The sequence below is a fragment of the Numida meleagris genome, chromosome 1, assembly GCF_002078875.1.
Source record: "Numida meleagris isolate 19003 breed g44 Domestic line chromosome 1, NumMel1.0, whole genome shotgun sequence".
Lineage (NCBI taxonomy): Eukaryota > Metazoa > Chordata > Aves > Galliformes > Numididae > Numida > Numida meleagris.
In genome coordinates, this window is record NC_034409.1 from 163,638,814 (window position 1) to 163,664,304 (window position 25,491).

Here is a 25,491-nt window from a genome sequence, read left to right on the forward strand (position 1 = left end):
GGACACCATAATCCATGATCTCTTGAAGATGGGAAACTAAGATACAAAAAAATGAAAGTAAAGAGCTATGGACACCATGACAGCGATCCTGATGACCAGGAGTTGTATTTCTAACATACTTAGGCCTGCAAAACATCTTCTGCACGTTGAGAACAAACTGTTATTAACTTCTGTTCCAGATGAGTGAGTTCAGCCCAACTGCAAGTCAAACTCAAGGCTCAGATTAGGCACCAGAAAAACAAACGTGTATGAAAATGTGAAAACATGGAAATCCTACAGGAAGGACAGCGGCTGCAGAATCCAATTCTCCAACTATCTTAAGCACAAAAATGCTTCTCCCTCTTTGTACAACCTGGTTCACTATCATGTCTTCTCACTTCTGCCCAGCTGTGAGGCCCTACCCACCGCCTCCACTACCCCCGGTTCCACTGAGCAGGGCAGGAGGAGCAGGGGTGGTCACCTCATAGCTGGTGGTCACCTCCTAGCACACAGACTCGGTGCAGCCCGGTGAGCCTCGAAATCATGGCTCCAACACCTCAGCTGGCAAACGTTCAGGGAGAGAGTGGTGGTGATGTATAGAGCACAGAGCATACACAGATCAGCTGCATCCACTGGGTGGCAGGCACGTTTCACACGATTGAGATGTATACATACAGAGGTATACAAACGAAACTTCTTCAATACGGCATTTGTGCTCTATCTCAGAAGCAGCAACTAAATACATAGTCAAAAAATAAGTAGTATTAATATATAAACAGCAGCCCCAGTGCCTGCAGAGGGCAAGCCTTTAAAACCTCCTCTCATTTGAGGAACTTAGCAGCAAAAAAAAACAAAAAAAAAAAACAAACTTGAGGACTAACAGCTGTAAATGCATCTGTGTGCGTGAGGAGCGAAGTTGTGAAGTTCAGTGAATAGACAAAGCCAGTACGTTCCATAGACATCCACTCAGAACTATTTCAAAATTTGCCTCAGAGACGTTTCTGGAGAAGAGGACGTTGACCAAACTTCAACCCAGTGCATATTTGTATAACCAAGTTGTAAACTACATAAAAACTACACTCAGAATGGAAATGCTGACAAACGCATAACTCCCGCAGGGCGCTATGACAGCCCGACCGCAGGCCCTCCCCTTGGGGAACCAGCCAGGCTGCTTCCCCCTCCTTGGGAGACAGCCCGACAGCAACCTGGGGCTGGGGGGGGGCTCAGTACCTCTGGGTTATCTTTTCTCATCATGAATTTAGGCACCTCTCTTATTCCCACACGGAGAATTACCCCCCTGTTCTCGCAACAACCGAGCACAGGGCCTCTTCAATCCGTGACTCACTCCACAGGCTTCTCCACACCCTCGGTGTGATGTTAGCAAAGGGGTTGCCAGCTGCAGCCTATGAATTGAGATATGTATATATATATATATATTTTTTTTTTTTCAGCTTGTAGTAGCAGTGGGAAATAAATTACGCTGTACCGGGGTTTCGAACACAACGCTGGTACGACTTTTACTGAAGTCAAACAGCCGAGGCGGGCACTCGCCGCCCAACAAGTAGGTACCGAAGCGACGCGAGCGGGACTCGAACCCCGGTTCACCTCTCTGGGGCGCCGAGGCGCGACCGCTGCCTCTCACGGAGCGGCCCCGGGCGCCTTCCTCTCCCTCACGGACACGCACGCGCCGCGGCCTCCAACCGTCCCGCGCGCGCCTCCGCCTCGGCGGCAACACGGAGCCGGCGCTGCCCGACGCCGGCGGCAGGAGGAGAGGGCGGCGCGCAGCCCGCCCCGCTCCCGGGGCGCATGCCCTCACCCGCCCTCGCCCCTCAACTCCGCGGAAAGTTGGCAGGGGCAGCCAACGGGCTCCCCACCGCGCGCGCGGGGCTCCCTACCGCCTCCCCAGCCCCGTTCCCCTCGCACCTTCCGTCTCCCTCAGCCCGGCGCAGAGCGCTGCCGGCGGCGGCGCGGCTCGAACCCGCGTCCTCGTGGCGGCAGCGGCTCCCGTCCCCCCGAGTGCGGGGCGCGGCGGCACTCACCGGCGGCGGCGGCTCCCTCGGCGCGCGACTCCCCGCAGAGCGCTCGCTGCTCTCGGGGCGGAGAAGAAGGAGCGGGCGGAGGGAGGAGGTGGGAACGGGCGGGGGAGGAGAACGCGGACTGAGCCCTGCCGGCCGCCGTCGCCGCGCTCTCCCCACGCCCCGCTCCGTCCCGCTCCGCCCCGCTCCAGCGGCGCCGGCGGCGAGCGGAGGGCAGCGGCGCGGCGGCGATGTGAGTGCTGGGGCCCGGGGTAGCGGGCAGCGCGCAGCCCCTGCGGGGGAGCCGCGGGCCGGCGGCTGGGCAGGGGGAGCTGGAGGAGCTGGAGGCGGGGCCGGGCGCAGTGGGCGCACGGGCAGGTGACAGCGGACCGGGCCGGGCCGCAGCTCGGCCGGAGAGCCCCGGCCGTACCGAAAGGGTTGTTTTAGTCACTGCTCCTTGCCCCCTCCTTCCCTCTGGGTTGTTGATCCGCGCTGCTCGTCCCGAGCCTTATCTTGGCCAGACACGCCGGGCAGGTCGGCGTCTTGCTGCTGGCGGGGGGGTGCGGCCTCCCCCGGTGCCTCTGATTCTGCGAGGGGCACGCGAAGAGAGCCACTGCGTCTTCGCTTTGCTGCTATCGCTGCTTTCTTTGAAGCCTTTAAAATAACTAAGAAACCTGCATTTGACCCGTCCCTGGAGGCACTCAAGGCTAGGTTGGATGGGGCTGTGGGCAGCCCGAGCTGGTGGGTGGCAGTGCCCACGGCACGGGGTTGGAACTGGGTGGGCTTTGAGGCCCTTTCCAACCCAAACCATTCTGTGAGTCTGTGGTTAATACCCGACTACTTCTGGGAGGTGGGAGCAAAATGCGGGCTTTAGTCTTGATCAAGTGAGACTTTCGTATGGGTTACATGTGCTCCCCTCTGTTATTTTTTGTAATATCTCAGCTTTCCTGCTTAAAAACATCTGAAGCAAATCACGAAGTTGAGATCTTTTTGTGGAGAAGCGTTTGATGGGTAGGCTGTGTGAGCCTGTCTTGCAGACTCATTGCAGTGCTCTTAATTTTAGCTGTTGCTAAAATTATACCTCAGCAGCTTCTTGACCCAGTTTATGTTGATTTTTTTTTCTCTCATTCTTATCATATTCTCCCTGACACAGCCCCTGTCTGTCTCCATCCACAGCAGCAGACTTCTGCTCTCAGTAGATATCTCTGACCTCAGATATTTGCCTTCTGAAGGTTCGCTAAGGCCGTTTGCTTTAGGATCTCTGTATTTTCGAGTTGGATATTAGGAAAAGTTTCTTCTCAGAAAGAGTGGTGAGGCATTGGAACAGGCTGCCCAGGGAGGTGGTGGAGTCACCATCCCTGGAGGTGTTCAAGAACTGTGTAAAAGTGGCACTGAGGGACATGGTCAGTGGGCATGGTGGGGGTGAGCTGATGGTTGGACTAGATGATCTTGATGGTCTTTTCCAACCTTAATGATTCTACGACAAGGAAGAAACACACACCCATGCCATTCAGTTTCCATCTGCCGTGCCAGTTTTGGAATGGGAACAATGGCCCTTTGGATGGTGCCCATCTCCATCCATTGGTGTGAGAGAACTTAGGTACCTTGGTACCTCATTTTTTAGATAACTGCTGTTAGATGAGGTGATTACCATGGATGCTCTGAGATGCACAGGTCTTGCTGCTCTGATACCCCTGTGCATCCTTGTATATTGTTACAGCTGTTCATGGTGTTGCCTTTCAAGTAAGCATAGAAAACAACCTGGCAAAGCAGACACGTGCAAATAAGCTTCATCACCAGTACAGAGTTGGATCAAGCAGCTCGTGCAGATTCTGCCTAGTTGCAGGCTCATGACCTGTGTGTTGTTTAGTGGAGGCTATTACAGTAGTAAAATGAGGCAGCCAGTTAGTTTGTAAATTGGAATTTACTGTAGGATTGCCAGAAGGCAATTGACTTGAAGGCCAGAAGACCTGTAGCCTTCACAGAGCCACCCTGTGTCAGGCAGATGAAATTCCCACCCATTGCCATGTATATGAGTGTATCCTGTGGCATAGCAGAAGGCCACCAAGAAAAGTGTATCAGAGATACCATTTTCTTAAATGCTTATTTTTAAATAGCTTTTTAAAAACATATATTTTTAATAGATGTTAAGGATATGTATCAAAGAAGAGCTTTAGGGGTAGGATTAGTGCCCCATGGATGAATGGAATTGCTGTGAGAGTTCTTTAGGAGTACGGCTTGTGGGGGCTAGTTCACAGTATAAGAAGGCACTTTGCTGTTTTGGCATGGTTCTGTGATAATTTTAATGTTGCATTTTTAGAGCTAGCCAATACAGAAAGATTGGCTGGGGTATTTGGATTAGACCTAGCTCTTCTGGGATGGCTTCCCGTGTGGAATGCCTGCTGTGAAATATGTAGTCATTTTTTCTTTGTTTTCTACTTTGTTCCATTACACAACTATTACTTTGCCTTAGAAATATTCCTCAGTATTTAAAAGTATTCCTCAACAGAATGTATTAGTATTTCTGAATACCACATTCTGTTGAGTGATTGCTTGCAGCCGCAGTAGCCAGTCTGAATTCACTTTGCATAGTCAAGAACTGGGATCTGTGTGTTGCTCCCTTCACACACCTGTGTTTAAGATGACACATTCATAGGGTGTTCTGTGCTCCGGCCTGTAGAAAGCTGGAAGATATTATCCATGTGTGAAATCTTCAGCGTTTGTATCTACCTAAAACCAAAGATGACCGCTGAGCATGTGTGTGATGTTTTTCCCCCTAGAGGCTTATAATTTGGACATATATAGCCCTGTTACAGACTCCTTGCACCCCTGCCAGGTTTCAAGTCTGGTGTTTTACAACAAAGCTATTCAAAGCAAATACTTCCAGGTTTTGTTTGCATTGCCAAATTACTTTTTTTTCTTGTGCCGAGAACCACCTGAAACAGTTATTTCTTATCTCTCCCACCCCCCTTTACTTGCTTTTTTAAATTTGTATCCAGCGTGTTGTAGGAACCAAAACATCCACCACAACCTCAAAATAAAGCTTGGCAAAACTTTCTTAACTGAAGATAGCTTATTTGTTAGTGTTTCTTAAAGCTTCCTAATATAAAGAAGGCCAATTGCTGCATTTGTGAAAACATTAATGATACTCCTGAATTGCTGGAAGACTCATGTACTGACAGGGAGCTTTGACTTGAGAGCTCAGGGCCTTGCACTCCAGCACTGCTGGAGTTCCTCCTCAGGTTGCTGTCTGAATGTTGTCAGCAGAGCCTGTTCCCTTTGGGTTCTCCCAAGCGCAGTAGGAGTGCACGGCTCCATCATTTCAGCGTAGGCTCTGTGAGTCTAATGTCTCAGGAAGTTAACTACAGCAAGGAAAATGCCTGAAGTTGCGGAGCTGCAAGCAGTGAATGCAGCAGGTGCTGTTAATGCGGAGTTGGTATTTCTTCTTCCCTGTGTTCTCACTGCCCGTGAAGTCCTAAATGAATTTCAGAAATTTGAATATGTTTTTAATATTGAGACTATTCGCACTCTACAGCTGTTTGTGACAGGATAATTTCATCGATGTTTCTAGAAAACAGTGTTATGTTCACTCCATCTTCCTGCTCTCCTCCTCTTTAGCCTTCTGAACTGTGTTTGCACACTTTGCCCATGCTGGCTTGACCAGTAGGAGCTGAAACAAGCCCAGTATTCCTTAGGAGATTCATATTTCTTGTTAGTACAAGACATGCAAATCTGGCTGAAAGCTTGCAGCAGTTCATCTAGAAGTTTTACCCGGTCTACTCTGTATGTGCTCCACTCCATTCCCTGTGGGCCCAGCAGCACAGCGCCCAGCTCTGGTGCTTTGGGTCCCAGCAGCCTCTGTCAGACCTCTCTGGGAAGTGTGAGCTTCCCGGTTACACTTGCACATGTCCTGTGGTTGGTGTCACCGAGCTGCTTGCATTCCCCTTTGTGTGCTTATGTCTCAGACCTGAAAACATGACTTTTCATGCATTCAACTTAATGTACTCTGGACTGTCCTTTCACTTCGTTTCAGTGAAATGAAGAGAGGTGGCTGCAACTCGGCAGGCTGTACCTGCTGTAATGCTGAAGACAGCAGAATCTTACAATCATACCTTACAATCCTTACCTTACAATCATAGAATATCCTGAGTTGAAAGGAACCCATGAGACATGGATCATCAACTCAAACTCCTGGCTCCACACAGGACCACCCAATGATCAGACCCTCTGTCTGAGGGTGCTGTCCAAACACTCCTTCAACTCTGGCATCTCAGGGCCATGTCCACAGCCCTGGGCGGCCTGTTCCATGCCCACCGCCCTCTGGTGCAGACCCTTTCCCTAACCCCCACTTTCCCCTCCCCTGACACAGCTCCATGCCGTTCCCTCGGGCCCTGTCGCTGTTACCAGAGAGCAGAGTTCAGCACTGCCCCTCCACTCCCTGTGAGGAGCTGCAGCCGCCATGAGGCCTCCCCTCAGCTCCTCTGCCGTGGGCTGAGCAAACCCAGGGGCTCCAGCTGCTTCTTATGCATCTTACCCTCTAGACCCTTCCCCATCTTTGTATCCCTCCTTTGGATGTTCTCAAATAGTTTTTCTGTTCTTCTGATGTTGTGGTGCCCAAAGCTGCACGCAGTTCTGGAGGTGAGGCCACACAGCACAGAGCTCAAGTATAAAAGACTTTTGTACCACTTTAACTGCATCTATTCACATGTCTGTATTTGATTTTTTTAGAAAAAATCACATACTTGAACACTATCATCATGCTTTATTAACTTTCAGGCTCATGAACAGAGCCTGTGAAGCACTTGCAGGTTCCCGCTGAAGTGAGATCTCTGCAGTTGCAGCTCCTCTTCAACCCCCACCTCTGGTTTCCTCAGTGCAGCGCTGCTGGTGCCTTGCAGGCTCCAGCACTGAATAACATCAGATGAGCTTTTTTCTTTTTTGAGTGGTATGAACTGAAGTGGCAAATCTCAGCGTTATAAAACTCACAATACTCCTAAATTGCAGAATCGGAACTGTAATTTACACAGCTAACTCTGTTAGCAGGATTTAAGGTTCCCAGGATATCAGGTCTACTGCACAGTCTTGTGTTTACCACGACTGAGCTAGCTCCAGTCTTTAGCAAAAGCAACAGGAGATGGAAGACAAAAACCTGGTATTGCCAAGGCCTCAATTTTTGTATTTAAGCCCCAGGTGTGCCCTCAGGTTTTCCAGTGTGATTACTGTATGCGTAGCTAGCGTGTTTTGTGACAGGTGTGATGACTAGTGGTGTTCAAGAAAGAAAACTGTGGAAAAATGAGCTATGAAAATGCATCCTGTCACTCTCACATCTTGACTTTTGGTGAATGCAGCTGCACAGCCTTAGTATTACTTACACTGAGTTCTTCTGAAGACAAAACACAAGTCCCATTAGTTTAAAGATGGAAATCCACAGATGTTCTTGCACCTCTGAAGAATGTAGTGAGGTTATTTTACTGTTTGTGTGCTTTCTGTTAGAATTGGACGTATGCCTTAAGAAAATTGATGTGGCTTTTAGCTGGAAATTCATCATAGATGATGTCAAAGGGTTTAGGGACAGCTCAGGAGCTACGGCTCCAATAAAGAAAGGGGACATAAGGTGTATTTCTGAGCTCTGAACTTCTCCCCACCCAGCTGGCTGTCAACCAGTGTTAGATTTCCCAGGCTTTGGCCTCAGTAGGTTTTGGAATATGAGTCTCAAAAGCCTTCTAATTAAATGTGCAACTAAGTAATATCCCAGGTTTAAAGCATACCAGGTAGGGATGAGCAGATTTGTGTTTGAACTGGAGGAAGCCCAGCTGCTTTCAAGCTTTTCAGAAAATTGCTTGAAAAGCTGCATCTTGCTAACGCCCTGTTACTTACAGGTTGGTACGTATTTGTAGAGTGCATTCATCACACTTGTAACTGGAAATAATGAAGAAGCAGCCCTTATCTCGTCATTGGGGGAGCTGTTTCTTTTGCTGTTAAATACTTTTACATAGTAGCTTTGAGCTCTGAAGAATTTTCTGCCTGTTTTCTCACACATGGGCAACTTCTTATCTAAATTGCACATTCAGAAATACTCACGTTGTTACACTGAAACACCCAAACCACTTGCTGTTTTGTCTGTGACCGCACAGGTCAGGATCTGTTCTTGGATTCCTCGCATTAGTCCAGTACTACTTTCATGTTACTAAGCTCACTGCTGGCTGTATCCAAAATGGAATTTGACGTTAAGTCCAAGTTTCAGCCTTAGAAAGTCTTTTTTTTGTATGCCTTTGTAATGAAAAATAACATGAGCTGTATATTTCTGACAGTCCTGTGTTTAATAAGGGCTTGCTTATTGCTTGTTTATCTTTGGCCCACGTTGCCTTACATTTCTGCTTCTTACAGAATCATCTCTGTTGTAAAAAAAAAAAAAATAGGAATTGCAGGATCTGTTGGGCAAATCTCTATAGTGAGCCATGCCTTTTGAAGCACTGCAGTCATTACAGCTGTCCTTGCTTGCCATTGTTTTTTGAAAAAAGCACAACAATAAGAAGCATCTCCTAGTGCTCTGCAACCCAGAGACGATGTCTAAGTTTAGCTTCTGAGGTTGTATGTACAATAACCTGTGGCTTTGATTATTGTTTCAGATTGCATGTCATTTTTTTTCTTTTCCTCCTTCTCCCCAGGGCCGATTACTGGAAATCTCAGCCAAAGAAGTTCTGCGATTATTGCAAGTGCTGGATAGCGGACAACAGACCTGTACGATCACCTGCTGTACTATACCAGTGATTCTGAAATAGCAGGGATTTCTACTACAGGCTATTAAAATCCCTTCTTATAGTAATTTATTGATGCGTGAAAAGTGTTGTATAAAAATCCCTTTCTAATACGTAACTGTGATACTTAAATCATGATATGTGAGAAGCACATACACGAACACGAGATGGTGTGTGTTCTTTGACTTGGCATTACAGGATAAGAACTGACATACCTGATCCTTCTTTTTCTTCAGTTTTTGTAACTTAACATCTGGTCTGACTTGAAACTTTGTCCATGCCCATTCCTTAGCATGCAAGTAGAAGGCAAAACCTGGCATATGTGCTATTTGTAGATGCCAGGCCTGGTACAGCCAGTGCTCAAAGCGCTTAAAGGAAGTTTCTTTCATTTCACACATCCCACAGAAATGTTACTGGGTTACAGAAAGGTGTTGCTGACTTGCAGACACCTTTTGCAGACTATGAGACCCATTGGTTTCTCACTTCAAAAATAAGTTTTGCACTCCCGATTCAATGCCAGAGGTACTTCTGGAGCTGAACTTCATCTGGTTTACAGTTACATACATACCTGTACTTCAGAAGCACAAATGTGAGCTAATTGGTTTAGGTTTCTATTATACTGTCAGCCAAGAGTCATGCATAAAGGGGAAGATTTGGGTAACCTATAAACCTGTCTTTAAATGAGATTAATTGTCATCTCGATGTGCATCCTCTGCGCATCTTTTTGTGCAAAGAACTTCCAAGATTGCTAGGTCAGATTTAGGCACCTAACTTTTGAACACCTTAAATGTTCAAACCACATGAGAGCGTCAGCCTGTCACACCTGCAGAGCTTCTGAACTCCTTCCAGTTTCTGATGGCTTTTTTTTTCCTGGCAGCTTTGTGTCTTGCAGACTGTCCTGTTGTCCTTAGCTACCCAGCTCTCCATTTTTGGCTTTTCTGTTAGCTCTCAGATGTATGGACTGGGAGACCACAGGCTCTTTGTGCAATTTGGAATATTGTAATTAAGGACCATAGCTAATATTTGTAATACTAAATAAACCAGATAGTTTTGGAAAGTTTGCAGGAAAGCCAACAGAGTGAGTAAAAAAAAAAATCGAAGGATGCTACTTAGAAGAATAGCACAGGGGAAGAATCCAGATTGTCTCTAATACCTGTGCCGAATATTATTTTTAAAGTTTTAAATCTCCTAAATATAGGGTATGAAAGTTTATAATATCATTTCGGAGATTTACTGGCTTCTCAAAACTTCTGTGTTAAAAGTTTCAAAATGTTCCCCAATTGATTATGAGCAAATGTTTTCTAGCTATAGACTTTGCTGCAAATGTTTTCAAAGCACGTTGCAGTTATGATTGTTCAACTAAGTTTTGTCTGTCTAAATATTAAGTAACTTTAAAAAAAAATTGTATGTATTAATTTTTCCTGGGTTTTTTTTCCTTGTTTTTTCTTGTTTTCTTAAGAGCATAGACTTTCATGAAAGAGGAAAGAATCATAAGGAAAATGTGGCCAAAAGAATTAGCGAGGTAACTCAAACGTCTTATTTTCACAAGTACGTGTTTAATCACTTTCATTATCAGACTTGTTGAAACTTATCCTTATTGTGTTTTCTTTTAGATTAGAAAGAAAAGCATGGAAAAAGCAAAAGAAGAAGAAAACATGTCAAAGGAATTTGCAGCAATGGAGGAGGCTGCAATGAAAGCGTATCAAGAGGATTTGAAAAGGCTTGGAATTAAGCCAGGTAGCTCATATAGTTGCCAAAGGATTAAAGACAGAATTGAAAGAATATTGAATAGGAATGCTTTTTTTTTTTTCTTAAATTAGGATTTAGCAATATGAGACTAGGCCTCCAGAACTGTGTTTGCTTATTAAAAAAAAGAAAGAAAGATAGATAGAAAAGAAAAAGCCTGCAAATTGCCAGTAGTAGAAGTTTCTGTACAGAATGTTTTTAGCTATGGTGTCATGGAGTGCATGGAGCAATCTGATTTGGAGTAGAACACTTACACAATGCGATAGCAAAATATATATATATTCTGTAGCTGGTACTTGGAGGGAGCAGTGCAGCTTCCTGTAGTTAATTTCATGTTTCACTTTGGAGACAAGTTCATTTTGAATAGGAGAGCTTGGACTCCCACTGCTCTCAGGTAGAGAGTAGAATCGCTTTCTCATCTTGCAGTTCAGCAAGTGCCTTTGTTCAGTTGATGTGAGAACATAACAATTTTTTTCAAGTTGTGCTGTAAGGCTTCTGTAGAAGCTGTCTTTTCAGAGTTCCTGCGGTTTATTTTGCTTTAGTCAGAGCCCATGGTCCTTGTGGTACTTCTCTTCATGTTTCTACTTGTCTTTGGATACTGGGGCTTTCTTGTAACAGTGTAGTATTGCTAAAATGAAGGATTCTTTGAATGTAGTCTTTGCAGTTTAGCTACAAGGAGTGTAATACTGATATGTGAAACAAAGTTTCCTATTTGCAGATGCTGTTAAGAGACTAGAATTTAAACTCAGATTATTACTTTTGTTTTTTAACTGGATATTATCTTCTTTAAGATGATGTAGGTCCCAGTTCAACACAGAATAAAACGCAGAGTAACACAGCAGAAGGCAAAGTGAAGAAAGAAAAGAAAGAAAAGAAGGAAAAGAAGGAAAAGAAGAAAAAGACACCTGAGGGCAACTCAGAGTCACCAAAAACTGAATCAAAGGAGTGGGTGCAAGGACTTTCTCCTGAAGGCTACACTTACTACTACAATACAAAAACAGGAGGTAAAAAACAGTGAGGAGCAAAGGCAGATAAACTTACTGCATACAAATGAGTACACACTACCTGCGTTTACCCTTCTGCCATCTCAGTAGTAAGCTGATTATTAAAATCTGAACAAGTAGATGTAGTTTGGATATTTAATATTCAAGACTTAGGCATTGAGAACATCAGACTGTACTTGCGTTTTGTTAATAAGTTAGTAATGAGATAATGCAGTAGTTCCACTGTTTCTGGAAATTTTTAGACTCTCAAAAGTTAAAATATGCAAAAGATCACTATGCTCTTTCTAAATATACTTTCTTACCAGGAATGTGAAATTAATCGGGCAATTACCTCGGTATCAATTTTGCCCAAGTTAATAAGGGCAGTTATGAATTGTTGCCTGATTATTTCCTTCCACATTTGCCTAACTGACCAACAACAGTTGAGGAGCAATGTGTTATGATCTCCATTAGAGTGTAAAAGCAATGTGTGTGTGTGTGTATGTGATTGATGAGAACATCACAAACTGCTGCTTATAAATTTAGGAAGGACATTATTGTTTACCTTAGTCTTTCCTTCTACAAGGTAACTTCCAAAAGGTAAAAATCTTGTATGTTTAATTTCTTCTGCCCTGTGGTACTTTTTTTTTGTTTAACCAAGCTCTCAGTGTCTGCGTATCAATCTGTGTTTAACAGAGTCTGATTAATCCTCGTAAAGCCAACTGTAATTAAGACACTTTGCTTTATAGTTCATACTGCAGTTTGATAAAGGATAATGTGTCAGGATATATCTATACTGCGCTTTTGTATGTGTGCACATACCCGTGTCATAACTTTTAGGTCTGTTTTCTTTCTAAACATGAACCATGAATGATTGGTGAAATATGTTTTTGTTTTTTAAGAATCACAGTGGGAGAAACCGAAAGGATTCCAAGGCAACTCTAAAAATTCGCTAACGGTAATCAAACCTTGCTCTTCATACTCTTCTTTGTCCTGGCAAGCTCTTACCAGAAACGAGCTGAACAATTGTCCGCTCTTTGTAAACTTGGGAAAACATAACGTCGTTTGAATGTATAGGATCATTTGTGACATATGTTTCTTCTACAGATAGATCATTTGGCTGATTGTTTTATCAGGGGAGGAGAAGTGATAGTGGTTCTTACAGAATACACTGTTCTAATTCTTTAGTCCATAAAGCTGAAAGCTTTTTGAAAACGGAACAAATTCCCTTCAGCTTCTTATGCTTCTCCTTTTACAGTAGGGTGGAATATAAGCATCAAAGAGACTTCAGACCTGAACTGCAGCTCATGCATTTCTTTTGCACCACAGTGATGTAGAAATGTTTCAACACTTATTAAAAAAAGAAAAGAAACTTTTTGACTACTGCTCAGTGAGAAATAGCTGCTTTTTATGTCTCTGAAGGAGCACATTTGTCTCTTTGTGTTCTGGTTCATAATGACCCCTAAGCAGTGCTTAGAAAACATTGAGATTGCGATGTTTAGTAGTTAAAGAAAAATAAATGCCTTTTTTATGCTCGCTTTAGGATACGGTTATGTGATAATTCATCTTTTTTGTAAGTTTCTTAGAGCCACGGAACCTATGTAGAAGCAACCTTTTATCATTTTACTGTCTTCCTTATTTAAGGGACAGGCAAATTTGCTGAAAGGTCTAAAAACAGAAAGTCTATAATCAATGGACTTTCCCCTGATATTTATCACTGCAGGAGTTTAGTGCTTCATAACATTACAAACACGTATTTTTACAACACCCCTACGGAGCTATGTTAAGTTTTCCACGTTTTCAATATAGATGTTATAGGTACAGTGTGATTTAAAGTCAGTATTGCTTGCTAATAATGTAGAATATTCCGTTGGAGAGCAAAAAAAGCCTGGCTTTTTCAGAGTGCTTAACTTTCTGTCAGCATGTCTCGTATCTCAGAAAGTAGCCTTTGCTTGAGACTAGAGTACTTAAAGGCAGAGTAGAAAATATTTATAATTGTTTATATTTGTAGGCAATGGCATCAATTTACAAAATGTCCATGTCAATTCCCTTGTCTTTATTCCATCTCTTGTTAAAGCAGGGCTTTATTTCAGAAATGCCAGCTTTTTTCAGCCAGTGTTTATTACCAAGAGGCAGCATACTTCATGTTCCCAACACATGCAACTCAGGCTTTCCGATTCCTTCCCCCTGCAGTTTTGCACAACTTGTTAAGCAGTTCTTTAGCTTTTCTGTCAAGTCATAGCTTTGCAGTGTTTTTAAGCCAGTCTTACTGTAGCCTTCCACAGACAGAGGTCCTGTGACTGATCTTGTATGGTCCCTGGTTTGTATTTGTCCTGACAGTGAACTCATTCGAGGAGTGAGGACATCAGAGTTTCGGTTAGTGCTTCATAGGCTTGATTCCATGAATCAGCCTTCTGGGTTTTCAGAGCAATGCTGCTTCAGGAAGCCCAGATGGAGGAGAGAAGGAGCTACCTTCTTGGCAACAATTTGAAGTTAGCTCATCTCAGCTCTATCACAAATACACACCCTCACCCTCGGATATCTCTTAAGCCACATGGCCGTGTTTTGCCATTCCTCCCTCACCCCGACCTGTGACTTTGTGGTGTCTTTAGTTAGCTCAGCTACTGCTAAAAGCAAGCATTTAATTGCTCCTTTATTTAGTCTGAGCTGAAGATATTGGGAACATTCCAGATCTCTTAACAAGGACTCACATTTCCCACAAATTCAAGGGCATGCTTGCAGTACGCTGTGCAAGTGGGAATCACAGTTCCTCCTTGTTTTACAGCAGGTTAGCTTGCCCCTCAGGCTTCACAAGAGGTGCAGAGAACTGAGCAGTGAAAGGCACATTGAAGGCTACCTCTTACAGTGATGTCGTGCTTGACAGCTACATAACTATGTACAACTACATAAATATGTAGTAGGATGCTTAGTGTGCCCAGTGTCAAATACCTGCTGAAAACCTCAAAGAAATAAGCTCTAAAATGCTCAGGATCTAAATAACAAAAATAACATATGATGAAGCTGCATAGAAATCCAACCCAGTAGATGGAAATGAGTAGTATTAGTATTTGAGGAGCAGTGAAAGTTGTATGTGTTACTTCTGTTCATGAAATCAACTTCTTAGGGACGTGTATATCTTAAGATGTGTATAATGCGTGATTATCTGTTCTGCAAAGCATCTCTATTTTCATTACTCATCCCAAAGACAAATGAGCAGCAACTTCTGCCGCGTTTCACGTGCATTTAGTGATCGGGGGAAAAATCAATGCTTTGTTGAAACTGCTGCTTTTCCAAATCACACAAATTCATTTGGGTACATTCCTGCAAAGTTTAATTCTTCGATTATTTTTGGTGAAGATGTATTCTCGAACAAAAAATACTCAAGGGGCAAAGTCTTAGAAGTGATGCTTTTGTTGATCCTTAAAAGTCTTTTTTCTAATCAACTCCTTTAACTTTTTCTCAGGGAGCAGTGTGGGTAGAAGGTGTCAGTGAAGATGGTCATACCTACTATTACAACACACAGACGGGAGGTGAGGCGTGCTTGGTTTCCAGTTAATCTCTGTTTCAGAAGAGAGACTTTTCAGAGCAACATTTTACTTTGCAGATAGCTGTGTTTTAAGGCCATTGTTGTGTTTCACATTTTTTTGAGCTGTTACTCAGTTGAAATATACTTGTTGCTTAACTTTGTGTTGGCTTTATACCTGTATTGCCAGTTTGTGTGCATTTGTGCTTTGTAGTTGGTTTTTTTTCCGATCTTCACCTTACAGCTCTAAAATACGGCTACTTCATTCTACACTTATATTGAAGTTTTAGCTTGGCAACCCAGAAGGGGCAGGATTTTATTTTGACAGGTAGTAGGGCAGAATTAGAATCTCCTGGTCTTTTCCTGTCATTGACATAGGACTGATATTAGAGACCAGAATCAGAGCCCCTACTTCTTCTCCCCATTTTTCTTTCTCCCTGCATAGGGAACTTTGTGATAGCTCCCCCAGAACAGGCATCTGTTTTCTGAATGTGTTCAAATCATATAAGGTCAGTGGTGCCTCTCTGGAGAGCAAGTGATTTTACGCCAGCTATGAGTTTTCCTTCTGCTGTTGGGTATGAAGCAGAATTCCTAATGATGCCAAGAATAGCAAAAAGAAACATGCTTTCAGTTTTTCAGCATGCCACCTCCCTTTTCGAATGGTTGGCGGCTTGCTTTTCTGAAAGGAAGGTGAGTTGCTGGTTATTTTTAAACATTGCCTTCTAAGGTCAGATATATTTTTATCCTTTTGGTTGTAACGGTTTTTAAGGTCTTCACGGACACATGACATTTCTGAAGAACGTGATTGTATTTGGTAAAAATTTTGACTTGAAGATTGCTCGTCAGTTCTGTTAACGCTAATCCTATCCTTTAAAGAAAAGACAGACTTTTAACCAAGGAGAATATCTGTGGTGTCTCATCTCGGGCATGTAACTTAGCAATCCAGCGTCTCTAGGCTGAGCTCCTGAGACATGCTTTGGGAGGCTGCACCTTGAGCCGCTGACTTGATGTGACACCAAAGAAAGTGAACTTTCTCGATTATTGGTATAAAGCAAAATGACAGGAATACCTTTAGGAGACTTTTTGGCTAGTCAAAAGCTACTCGTTGCCAGTTTCTTACACCTTTCCTTCTCAGCACACGCGTAGAAACTGTTAAGAGCTGTTTTCAGCTGGTAATTTCTTTGGAAATAGATGAAATAATTGGATAACTAGCAGTTCTGTTGCATTTGAGAGCTTATATAGAATTATATAGAGAAAGTTGTTATTGCTTTTACCTCATTGTTACTAAAAACAGCTTTAAGACCACTGAGTCCACTTTTATTTAAATATTTCTTCTCAGTATATTTACTTGAATACTTCTGATTGAAAATGAGGTCAGATATATTCGACAGATTCGTGTCTTTTCAGACTCATGTTTTTGTTTGCTTGACAGCAGTTCTATTAAAGACAAAATCTTACTGAGACAAGATGCAGAGGGGATAAGGGGCGTTCCTTCCCTTATCCTTTCTTTGTCATCAGTGGATAGGCACCTCTCAAGGTGGTCTGTCCTGTCTTAGGACCAGAGTCTTGTAGGCCGCAGTTCGCTACATGCGATATTTTTCTTAAGCGCTGATTACAACGAGCTTTACTGACAGTGAATTCAGCTGTTATGACAGTATCTTTGCTGGGAAAAATGAAGTGAACAAAGGCAGAAACCTTGTGCCAAATTATTTGCTGTATATTTTGCATAAGGCAACACTGCTTCTGAAAGGTGATGCCATCAAAACAATAGTAGGCCGAATTAGACACGTACATAATGTGATTATTCAAATATCTTGGGCAGTGTCCACATGGGAGAAACCTGATGGTTTTGTTTCATCTTCAAATGAGAACAGTCAGCGTGGCAAGCATTCCAAAGAAGCAGATTCCAGAGCATCTGAATCAGACTCCGAACAGGAAGGCAGTGAAAGTGAAGGACAAAGTCCGGGAACAAATTTAAAGGTAAATATTTATTCTCTCTTTAGATTTATTTTACAAATAATATTCATTTTCTTGCATAAGATGACTTTATCTTTGTGATATGCTATACTTGTTGTGATGAGGTTAAATGTTGTGGCTGAAAGCAGAAGTTCTCAGTTTATTGAATAATGAAATGAACATTTATTCAGTTGTTTGGCATGTTAGTGGCACTGTTCCAGGATACAGAGCATGAGATTGGCATCCTTCAGCCAACCTCAAGTAGAATTCTGAAAGAAATGTGATGTGCTCTGAGAAAGGAAGCTGTCATCTCTGTGAAACAATCCAAAAAATGATGTGGATTTCAGTGTCAGGCTGACTTCCAACCTCCACTGGTAAAGATGACTATGAAGAGACTTTGAGGGAATGCCTTTGACTGGTTGTAATTTCTGCATTAATTCAGAAAAAAATTATATATTTTGACAGGTATGTATTTTTTATCAATTCTGTTTTTGTCTTCAGATTGAAAACTTCAGATAAAGGGTGTGATTATGGCTCTGGTTGGGTCAGATGGTTTTCTGAAACTGGTAGTTCAGAACGAACAGAGATGATTTAAATATCAAATGTATTAATAGACAAGTGTTAATTCTAAAATACATATTTACGTATCACTGTGCATCGTTACAAACCACTACCACGTGTTAGCTGTGAAGTGTGTATGTGCCCACATGGAAAGTTTCATGTGATTTTCTTGCCACTTGATTTTAACACGCCAAATTTTGTTTTAAAGTAAGTTGGCGTTGTCCACCCCTTGTTAATTTCAGCCACAACAGATGAGATTTTGCAGCTTTTTTGTAATATCTAAGGGTTTTTTCAACTATATATGAGATGAAAGCACAAGCAGAAAAATGTAAAGAGACTATTGTTTGAAATTACTCTTGGTTGAAAATGACGAATAGTAGATAATAAATATAAGGTGTAAAATAAAGCTACATTATGTTTTTATTTAGGCATTTTTGCTTAAGGTGGGTTTTTTTCCTCTTTAGAAGAAAGGAGAAAATGATGAAGAATCAGAGAAATCTCCCAAAGCTAAAAAGCTAAGCCCTTATGGGAAATGGCGGGAAGTGAAGTGGCAGGAAGTCAAGTGGCAGGAGGAAGCTGTGGATAAAGAGAAGATTGCATTGGCTTCCAAAGAAGCCTCCAGTGATGAATCTAAGAGCGACACTTATGGAAAATGGAAAGCAATTAAAACTGAAGGAGAAGAAGAAGAAGAACCAGGGTAAGTATCCTTTTACCGTAGTAATTTTCATAAGGTTTTGCTTCCAGAATCTTTTCAAGAGCTGAATGTTTTTTTTCTGACTTCTGGCACAATTAGCACAGCAGCAATTGGGAACATAACCCAGGTGCAATTCTTTCCTTGGTGATTACTTTAAGTAATAGCTCTCCGTGGAGGATAGCAGTGGCATTTTGTTTTCAGTGTAGAAGTCCTCCACAAGTGCAAAGTAAAGTGAAGTGATTTAGAGGATAATTGTCATCCATCATTTTTCTCAGAGGCTGAGTAACAACGATTTAAATGTAGTTACACTGAGCTTATGTTCCTTATCATCGTTTCCTTCAACAATCTGGTTCAGCTCTTGTAACTGTTTTTTTTCAATTGCTTCCAGCCTTGGAACCACATAGGCAGTTTTCTGAGGGGCTCCTAGAGGCTTCCAGCCTAGATTCTGTTTCTTTCTGATGAATGATGAGTCAGTCAGGCTAACTCTGCCTGGAGTTCAAGAGCTATCTCAATCTTCTAGGGCCAGCAGCAACCTGATCTTGATCATCCTTTGTTAGTATTGCTTTGAATTCTTTCCCTGTGGAATCACTAGTTGCTGACAGGAGTATGATTTTATTAAGATTCCAAGCAAGTTCTGCCTAAGCCAGAATCTTGGCCGAGTTGCCTATACAGGCAGCAAATTATTTCTTAATTCTGGGTGCTCTGCTGACTCTCATTGTTCACTTGAAGAACACAACCCTTTATAACAGCAATTTTTTGTTTTACTTTCACCCAGCACTGTACTGGAAAACTTCTGTTTGAGCTGTTGTTTTTCTTGCTCCCTAATTTCCCAATAAAGTTGAGCAAAAAAAAAAAAAAAAAGAAGAAAGAAAGGCTAAGTCCCCTCAGACTCTTTTCTGCTGTCATTATGGATAAGTGCTCAATATTCTTAAACAGTTTCTGTAATAATTTAAATCAGGAGATGGAAGACAAAACGTGTAATCTAGTAGAACCAGCATTAAATCTGGATGATGTCTCTTTCTCATGCCCAGCTGATTCACTGCAGATGTTTTCATGACATGCATCTGATCAGGGATTTTTGCTTGTTTGTGTTTTTTGCTCTGTTTTTTATTGCGTGATGGCTGAGGTTGCTCAGTTTCTTCTTAAGCACACTGTCTGTTATGGTGCCCTCTAGCAGTTCAGAAAAATTAGTTTTGGGAGAAGGAAATCCATCTTTCCCTTCATTCTCACAGCATTTAGTTCTAAATCATTCAGCATTTTAGTTCTAAATCATTCAGCACATAGTGTTTTGTCACTGTTTGAATAAATTAAGCACAAATATGATTCCTAGGAGATTAGAATGTTGCTTGATCAGTTCACTTAATATGTCATGAAAAGTGTGACATCTTAGGGATAAAGCAGCAGTCACACTTTTCGTGACTTGAAGTCATTCCCGCGGCTCTTGTTTGTGTGCTGGAGCTGAGCTTTGAAGCACAAAACCCAGAACTGGTTAATATAGGAGCTGACACTGGGCTAGCACTCAGCAGTGCTCAAAGATGTGTTGTGTGGACTGGCCAGGAGTACAACGCGTCCCGTAAGAGTGCGTGCTGCTGTTACTGTGACAGACCTGTGATCTGGGTCATTGTTTGCCAACCATTCAGCTGTTCTCCATTTTATATTCGTGCCTCGGGTTATTCCTCTAGAACTCAGCATTCGCCATTGACTCCCTAAAACTGATGGCTAATTTTTAGACGACGTCTTTGATTTTGAGCTGTGATCCTGTCCTCTGAAGCTGCTTCTCCCAGCTTTAGCATTTTGGCATTGAACCATTGCTAATTACTTACTAGCCACTGTCTTTCAACGTTCTTAACTTTACACACATGCAAGCCTGCTGTCTTTTACGGGACTGTTTGCGTGGTGAGTGCTCGGGGCACGCTATAAGCATTGTAGAACAGAGGTCTTTTTTTGTGTGCCAGTTCACATAGAAGGAAGAACGAACATTTTTCTCGATCCCTGTAATGATGATCATCTTGGCTGGAAGACTTCGCCTCTAGCTCAAAGCTGCTTTGATAATTAAATATAGATGTTACTGTCTGTAGCACACCACGTTCTCTTCTCCATGTAGATTAACCCTCTTATGTTTCCCTCTCTCCTCGCAGTGAAAAAGTGGACCTGGAGCTTCCCAGTACAGAGAGTGACAATATACCGCCGCCGGTGCTAGAGGCTCCGGAAGATGCCACGGTGATATTTAAGGAGAAGACAGTGACCTCCCTTGGAGACCTGACAGAAGGGGTGCCAACATTTAAAAAGAGGAAATTTGAAAATGGAAAATCCAGAAACTTAAGACAAAGACTAGACGATCAGTAATACTTGACATTTTAGATTCTGTTTAAGCTGGAGAGAATCAGAAGTTTAATAATATTTTAAACAGGCTTTTATAAAGAAAATGTTGGATAGAAGTTAAGGATTTATAGCTATTATTAAAACAGACGTGAGTTGTAATATTTTTTTATTTTGATGTGACTGCTTTTGGAATGGAAGTTTGTGTTATATTAATTATGCAATATTGTAAATAGATGTATTTTTTATTTTAACCATGCCATCTACGTTCAGTTTGCTCCATGTATGCTGTTTTAAATACATTGTGTCGGGTTTTTTTACTCCTTTTCTAAGTACAGGACAATGTAGTAATGCTTAATCTGGGGAAAATAATGCAGACCTTTTATTTTTACACAGGAACTGGATCAATGGCATGGTCTAGAGAGTAAAATCATCCCTCAGCGTTATTTATGTGGAGCAGTTTCCCAGCTGATGAATTAAAATACTGTGCTTCCTAACCTTTGGCTAAGCACTTGCTGAAGAGTAGGCGGTGAGTTCCAGCATTTCAAGCAGATCAGCTGAAAGCTGTTTGTAGGGGAGTTAGTCACATCGGTGCCCCTCCTTTCAAACGGCCTTCTAAAACAAAGCATTTGTGAACGTGCATGATGCATTTATTAGAGCTCTGCAGAAGATATAAATCTGAGGAATCTTATCCTTTAATAGCAGCTCTGGAACCACTTCTGTAGGAGTAAATTTTTTCTATGCTTTCATCCTGGTGTATTTTGCTTTGCTGCCTCTACTTGAATTTTCTTCTTCTTACACATCAATTTTTCATTCTTTTTGGCCTTGTTTCCTTTTTGTCTCTTTCTCTATTAAAAAATGGCTTGACATTGTCATGAAAAAAATATTCCAAAGATTTACCCCTGCTGTAGCTTACAGCAACCTTTTTGAGGCTGATGATTTTTCTCTTTTGGTAAGAGGAACGCGCTGAGCAGTCGCAGAGAGCGTTAGCTAAGATGAGAGGGGCTAAGCATATTGAAGCTTCATTATTCTGAGTGCTATAGGAGAGGAAAACAAAAGATTAATACGTAGGGCTGATGGCTGAAACGTCCTAGCTGGCTGCTCAGCTTATTAGCAGTTGACTATGTAAATGCTTAAACATTTTCTTAAGGATTCTAAGTTAGATTTCTTAATCTGGTGGAATAGGCTATCATTAGCATTATCAAGATTCATTGGCTGTGTGAGAAGACAGCAGTACATCCTGCTTCCCTGGCTACCGAACGGTGAGCCACAAAGCTTCTGATAGTACAACCATTCAAATATATGTGTCCATTTCTAAAGCTCACAGCATTTTGCTCAGGGGTGCCTCAGAGTTAAGGCAGTCGGCGATGTCCGGCTACAGCAAACTACAGTTGATAAGTGCTGAACTTGATTTCCTTGAGAAAATGAGCTCACCTGTCAGACCAGCTGACACAGGAGTGGGATTCTGATCTATCATATATTGCAAAGGAAGCCGAGGTGCTTTCTTTTACTTGTTTTGTATTTTGTGATGTTTGCTGTGTGTGTAGAAGAGAAGTATTTAACTTAATCCTATGGGTTTCTTTGGCTTCTTTGTCAGGGTTGTAGTTCTTCTGATGTTTGTTTTGAGAAATCCAAATATTTTCTCTCATGTCCAGCTCTGCATTTTCACTTGGAGATGCAGGATGACTGCTGGCTGCTCTCGCTGTCGTAGATGCAGGAATATGGACTTCTACTCCACAGGAAAGGCTAGAGCAGAAATCTCCTTTCTCCTTTCCTCCTGCCTCAGCTGCATAGTGCTGGCAGGTCAAGGCCACATGTGATGCCACCAGTACTTCTGTAGTGTATTGTGAACAATTCCTGATACATCCCTCAACCACATTTGCCTTCCGCATGATCGCATCGTGCTGTCTGCTGCAGGTGCCCTGTGACTGACCACTACAAGGGGCTCTTTCTGCTCCTCTGCCGCTGCCAGTTACTGAGGTAGCAGCTGATCAGGCTTTGCCTTTGTATGAACATTTTTTTCTTATGAGATTTTTTCCTGCTGTACTCATTCTGTGCTCTTTCCTTTGCCCTGCAGTATTTGTGTTACTCCAAGCCTGAAGTATATTAAATTATTTTCTTATTAGTGTTCTTTTTAGGCTTCAGTCCTCCAAAGAAGGCTTCTTTCCTTTTTTAGTGAGGTTCCCAGAATGTTAGCATCTGTTCTCTGAAACGTTTTGTCGTGTTGAAGTGGTCATAGGCAGTGATTTGCCATACCTGTAGCTACATTCCTTAAGCAGATGTTGAAAAACTTGTTTCCTTGAGCTGCTGTCAGCAGCAATGCAAACCAAAGGTCTTCCTAAGGTACAGCGTTTCATCAATAAGCCAAAGGGAGTGTTTGCATGAGGAAAAAGGATTCAGTGTCTTCTTTGTTTGTCACTCATCAAGTTGGATGTGACAGCATATCCCTGCCTTCGCTGATGTGACTTCTGATGCCAGCATTTCACAGATGTTCCCCTCCCTGCTACCTCTGAAATTCAGTTTGAAGAGAGCCCGTGGTACGTCCCCAAGCGTACTGACAACCAGCTGAAACAGAGGTGGTGCTTACAGACCCTGTTTGGCTTTGCACTGTGCTTCTGATAACCTCGTTGAGTCTCTAAACCAAATGCTTTCACTTGTATACAAAACTGCTGTCTTGTGTAAGAATCGCGGCAGACAATGGTGTTCCAAGTCATCTGCTCTGCAGAGATATCTCTCCCTTCTCTGCTATCTCCCTGCAAAATCCTCTGCCTTTGGAATTTGCCATAGGAATCCTATAGGCATTATCAAAGTTACACTCCTCATCTGCTAATCCTCCCCTGGGCTGCACTGGCTTCTGACAAAAGAATGCTGCTCTCACTGTTTCAGAAGGAGAGCGTTTTGTTTTCTGACTAATCCCTTTCCTATCACGCAGCACGTTTGTCTGCCTGCCTGCTTGTTCTGCCCATCCCTTCAGCTAGGGCTGCGCCTTGGCTTCACGGCTGCCATAGGCACCGCTAGCGCTGTGGGGAAGGTAGGCGAAGAGAAAGGGGTGAAGGGGATTCACTGCAATCTCTGATGTGTGAACGTGGGCAAGTCAGCGCACTGCGCTGTATTTTTCTCTTTCTTGCATTACCTGTCACCTGTCTGCGTGCAGGTGGAGCTTTGCAGCCCATCTTTGCTGGGTGTGTTACAGCAGGGCCTGGGCCTGCCCAAAGCTGACAGTGCTTTTAGAAGCAAGCACGTTGCATCTACTAAAAGATTATTGTGTTTGGCGTGGAATTCAGCATGGCAGGAGCTGTGCAGAGACCACCTGTTCAGTCCAGCCCAAGCTATGAAATTACCCTTGTGCCTAGAAGCTACATTTTAACCCTCCACCCAGGAACGTGTCAATGGAAGTCCAGATTTTCCCAATTTAGTAAACCTTTGTGGTTGATTGACCCTTGTAGACAAAACCTGTGCCGCAGCGCCATGCAAACGCAGTGCTCAGCTTGAGAAGATGGGAGGGTTGGTCATGGTGTGGGTCTGAGTTAAATTCACTGCCTGTGCATTTATAAATGGCTCTCTCCCTTTTCCCCCTGAAAATAATGTTCTTCCGGTGCATATTTTGGCATCTCAGAAAAGGAGTAAAAAATTGATTTTAAGCCACTTGGCGTCCTTGATTTGAGTTGTGCCACCCCTTTTTAGTACCTTTCTAAATTATTGGTGTCTTCCTCAAACTGTCTTCCTCCAGTATTCCGATATATGCAAATCTACGTGTCACCGCTGTGCCGCATTGCCAGTAAACACCTCCCCCTGTCCCCAGCCCTACTGAAGCCTTGGGCCGGCTCCATGCTCTTTGATTTTCTCAAGTATTTGTTTTCCTGAGACAGAATTCATTCCACTCCTCATACGGAGCTTGCAGCCCTTCCATCCTTGCGCCTGTTGCTTCCGAGCTGTCCGTATCCCTTCAGTTGCTGCTGCAGCACTTTGCTCCTGCTCTGTCAGGCACCTCTGTGCCATCTCTCTTGTGTCCACCTCTCAAGTCGTCTCACATTCTCCCTGCTGCTTGACCACGTGAGTCATCACTGCACCAACCAATCCAGCTTTGGGATATGACTTGGGATTTTCATCGCTTGTTTTACGGAAGGTGCAGTGTGGGACATGGAGACGTTCAAAGCCCTCATTTTCTTCTGTGTCATCTACAAAGCCAAGCAGCTGTTCTCTGTAACAAATTCTCTGTTGCAATGACAAAATACTACAAGTTATTGAAGTGGAGTTTATACAGAAATACCAAATAAAGCCTTTATTGGAATGACCTGAAATGCTGTTGCTCACGTATTTAAGGTGTCTTAGGACAACCTAAAATTTATTGGTACTGGGGCTTGTCCTGGTCAGTATCTTATTGATGACCTGGATGAGGGCATTGAGAGCACCCTCAGTAAGTTTGCAGACGACACCAAGCTGGCAGGAAGTGTCGATCTGCCTGAGGGTAGCAAGGCCCTACAGAGGAATCTGGACAGGCTGGATCTCTGGGCTGAAGCCAATGGGATGAGGTTCAACAAGACCAAGTGCCGGGTCCTGCACTTCGGCTGCAACAGCCCCAGGCAACGCTACAGGCTTGGGGCAGAGTGACTGGAAGACTGTGTAGAGGAAACAGACCTTGGGGTTGCTGGTGCAGTTGCTGGCAATGGCTTTACTCATTCAGACTGTATCTAAGTACATAAACTTCCTGACAGTTACGTAATGCACTGTTACTCAGGAGCCTTTGTAGCTGTTCTCAAGAATGGGAAGCAATGGAGAATTAAAGATATGCACTTCAGAGCGGTGGGAGACGTGCATAAATTATTCAACACTTTTCCTGATAAAAAAGTCTTCCTGTCAATGCGATCGTTTGGCAGCTTGTTATTATTTTCTTTTACAAAAAGTTAAAAAGAGCCATTGGGCGACACTAAGCAGCTAGCGTGAAAGCAGGTGATCT

At 43.0% G+C, this 25,491-nt stretch overlaps 2 protein-coding genes across 4 annotated transcripts in view; one reads left to right on the forward strand and one right to left on the reverse strand.

The window, feature by feature from the left end:
* Positions 1 to 2,148, reverse strand: part of ELF1 (E74 like ETS transcription factor 1) — an 88,760-nt gene extending 86,612 nt beyond the window's left edge. Inside the window, exon 1 of one of the 2 annotated variants that reach the window (XM_021374842.1) lies at positions 2,019 to 2,148. The gene's annotated coding sequence lies outside the window, so the exon portion shown is untranslated. Of the gene's footprint in view, positions 1 to 1,902 lie in introns of both variants that reach the window. The other variant, XM_021374860.1, reaches the window with a different exon arrangement.
* Positions 2,123 to 24,835, forward strand: WBP4 (WW domain binding protein 4). 2 transcript variants are annotated; one of them, XM_021374993.1, is made up of 10 exons: positions 2,123 to 2,247; positions 8,663 to 8,735; positions 10,212 to 10,274; positions 10,366 to 10,489; positions 11,290 to 11,502; positions 12,384 to 12,439; positions 14,945 to 15,011; positions 16,827 to 16,984; positions 17,986 to 18,218; positions 20,354 to 24,835. In XM_021374993.1, coding segments are annotated over exons 1-10 (1,197 nt in total). In that variant the 5' UTR covers positions 2,123 to 2,245; the 3' UTR covers positions 20,562 to 24,835. The 2 variants fall into 2 exon arrangements, with proteins under 2 accessions (XP_021230668.1, XP_021230675.1); XM_021375000.1 differs by having other exon boundaries at positions 17,989 to 18,218.

What these genes read in the sequence shown, in the direction of transcription:
- WBP4 (XM_021374993.1), top strand. An exon ending in GGATAGCGGACAACAGACCT is followed by an intron (nt 8,736 to 10,211) that starts GTACGATCACCT and finishes TGTTTTCTTAAG; the next exon opens with AGCATAGACTTTCATGAAAG. An exon ending in TTACAACACACAGACGGGAG is followed by an intron (nt 15,012 to 16,826) that starts GTGAGGCGTGCT and finishes TATCTTGGGCAG; the next exon opens with TGTCCACATGGGAGAAACCT.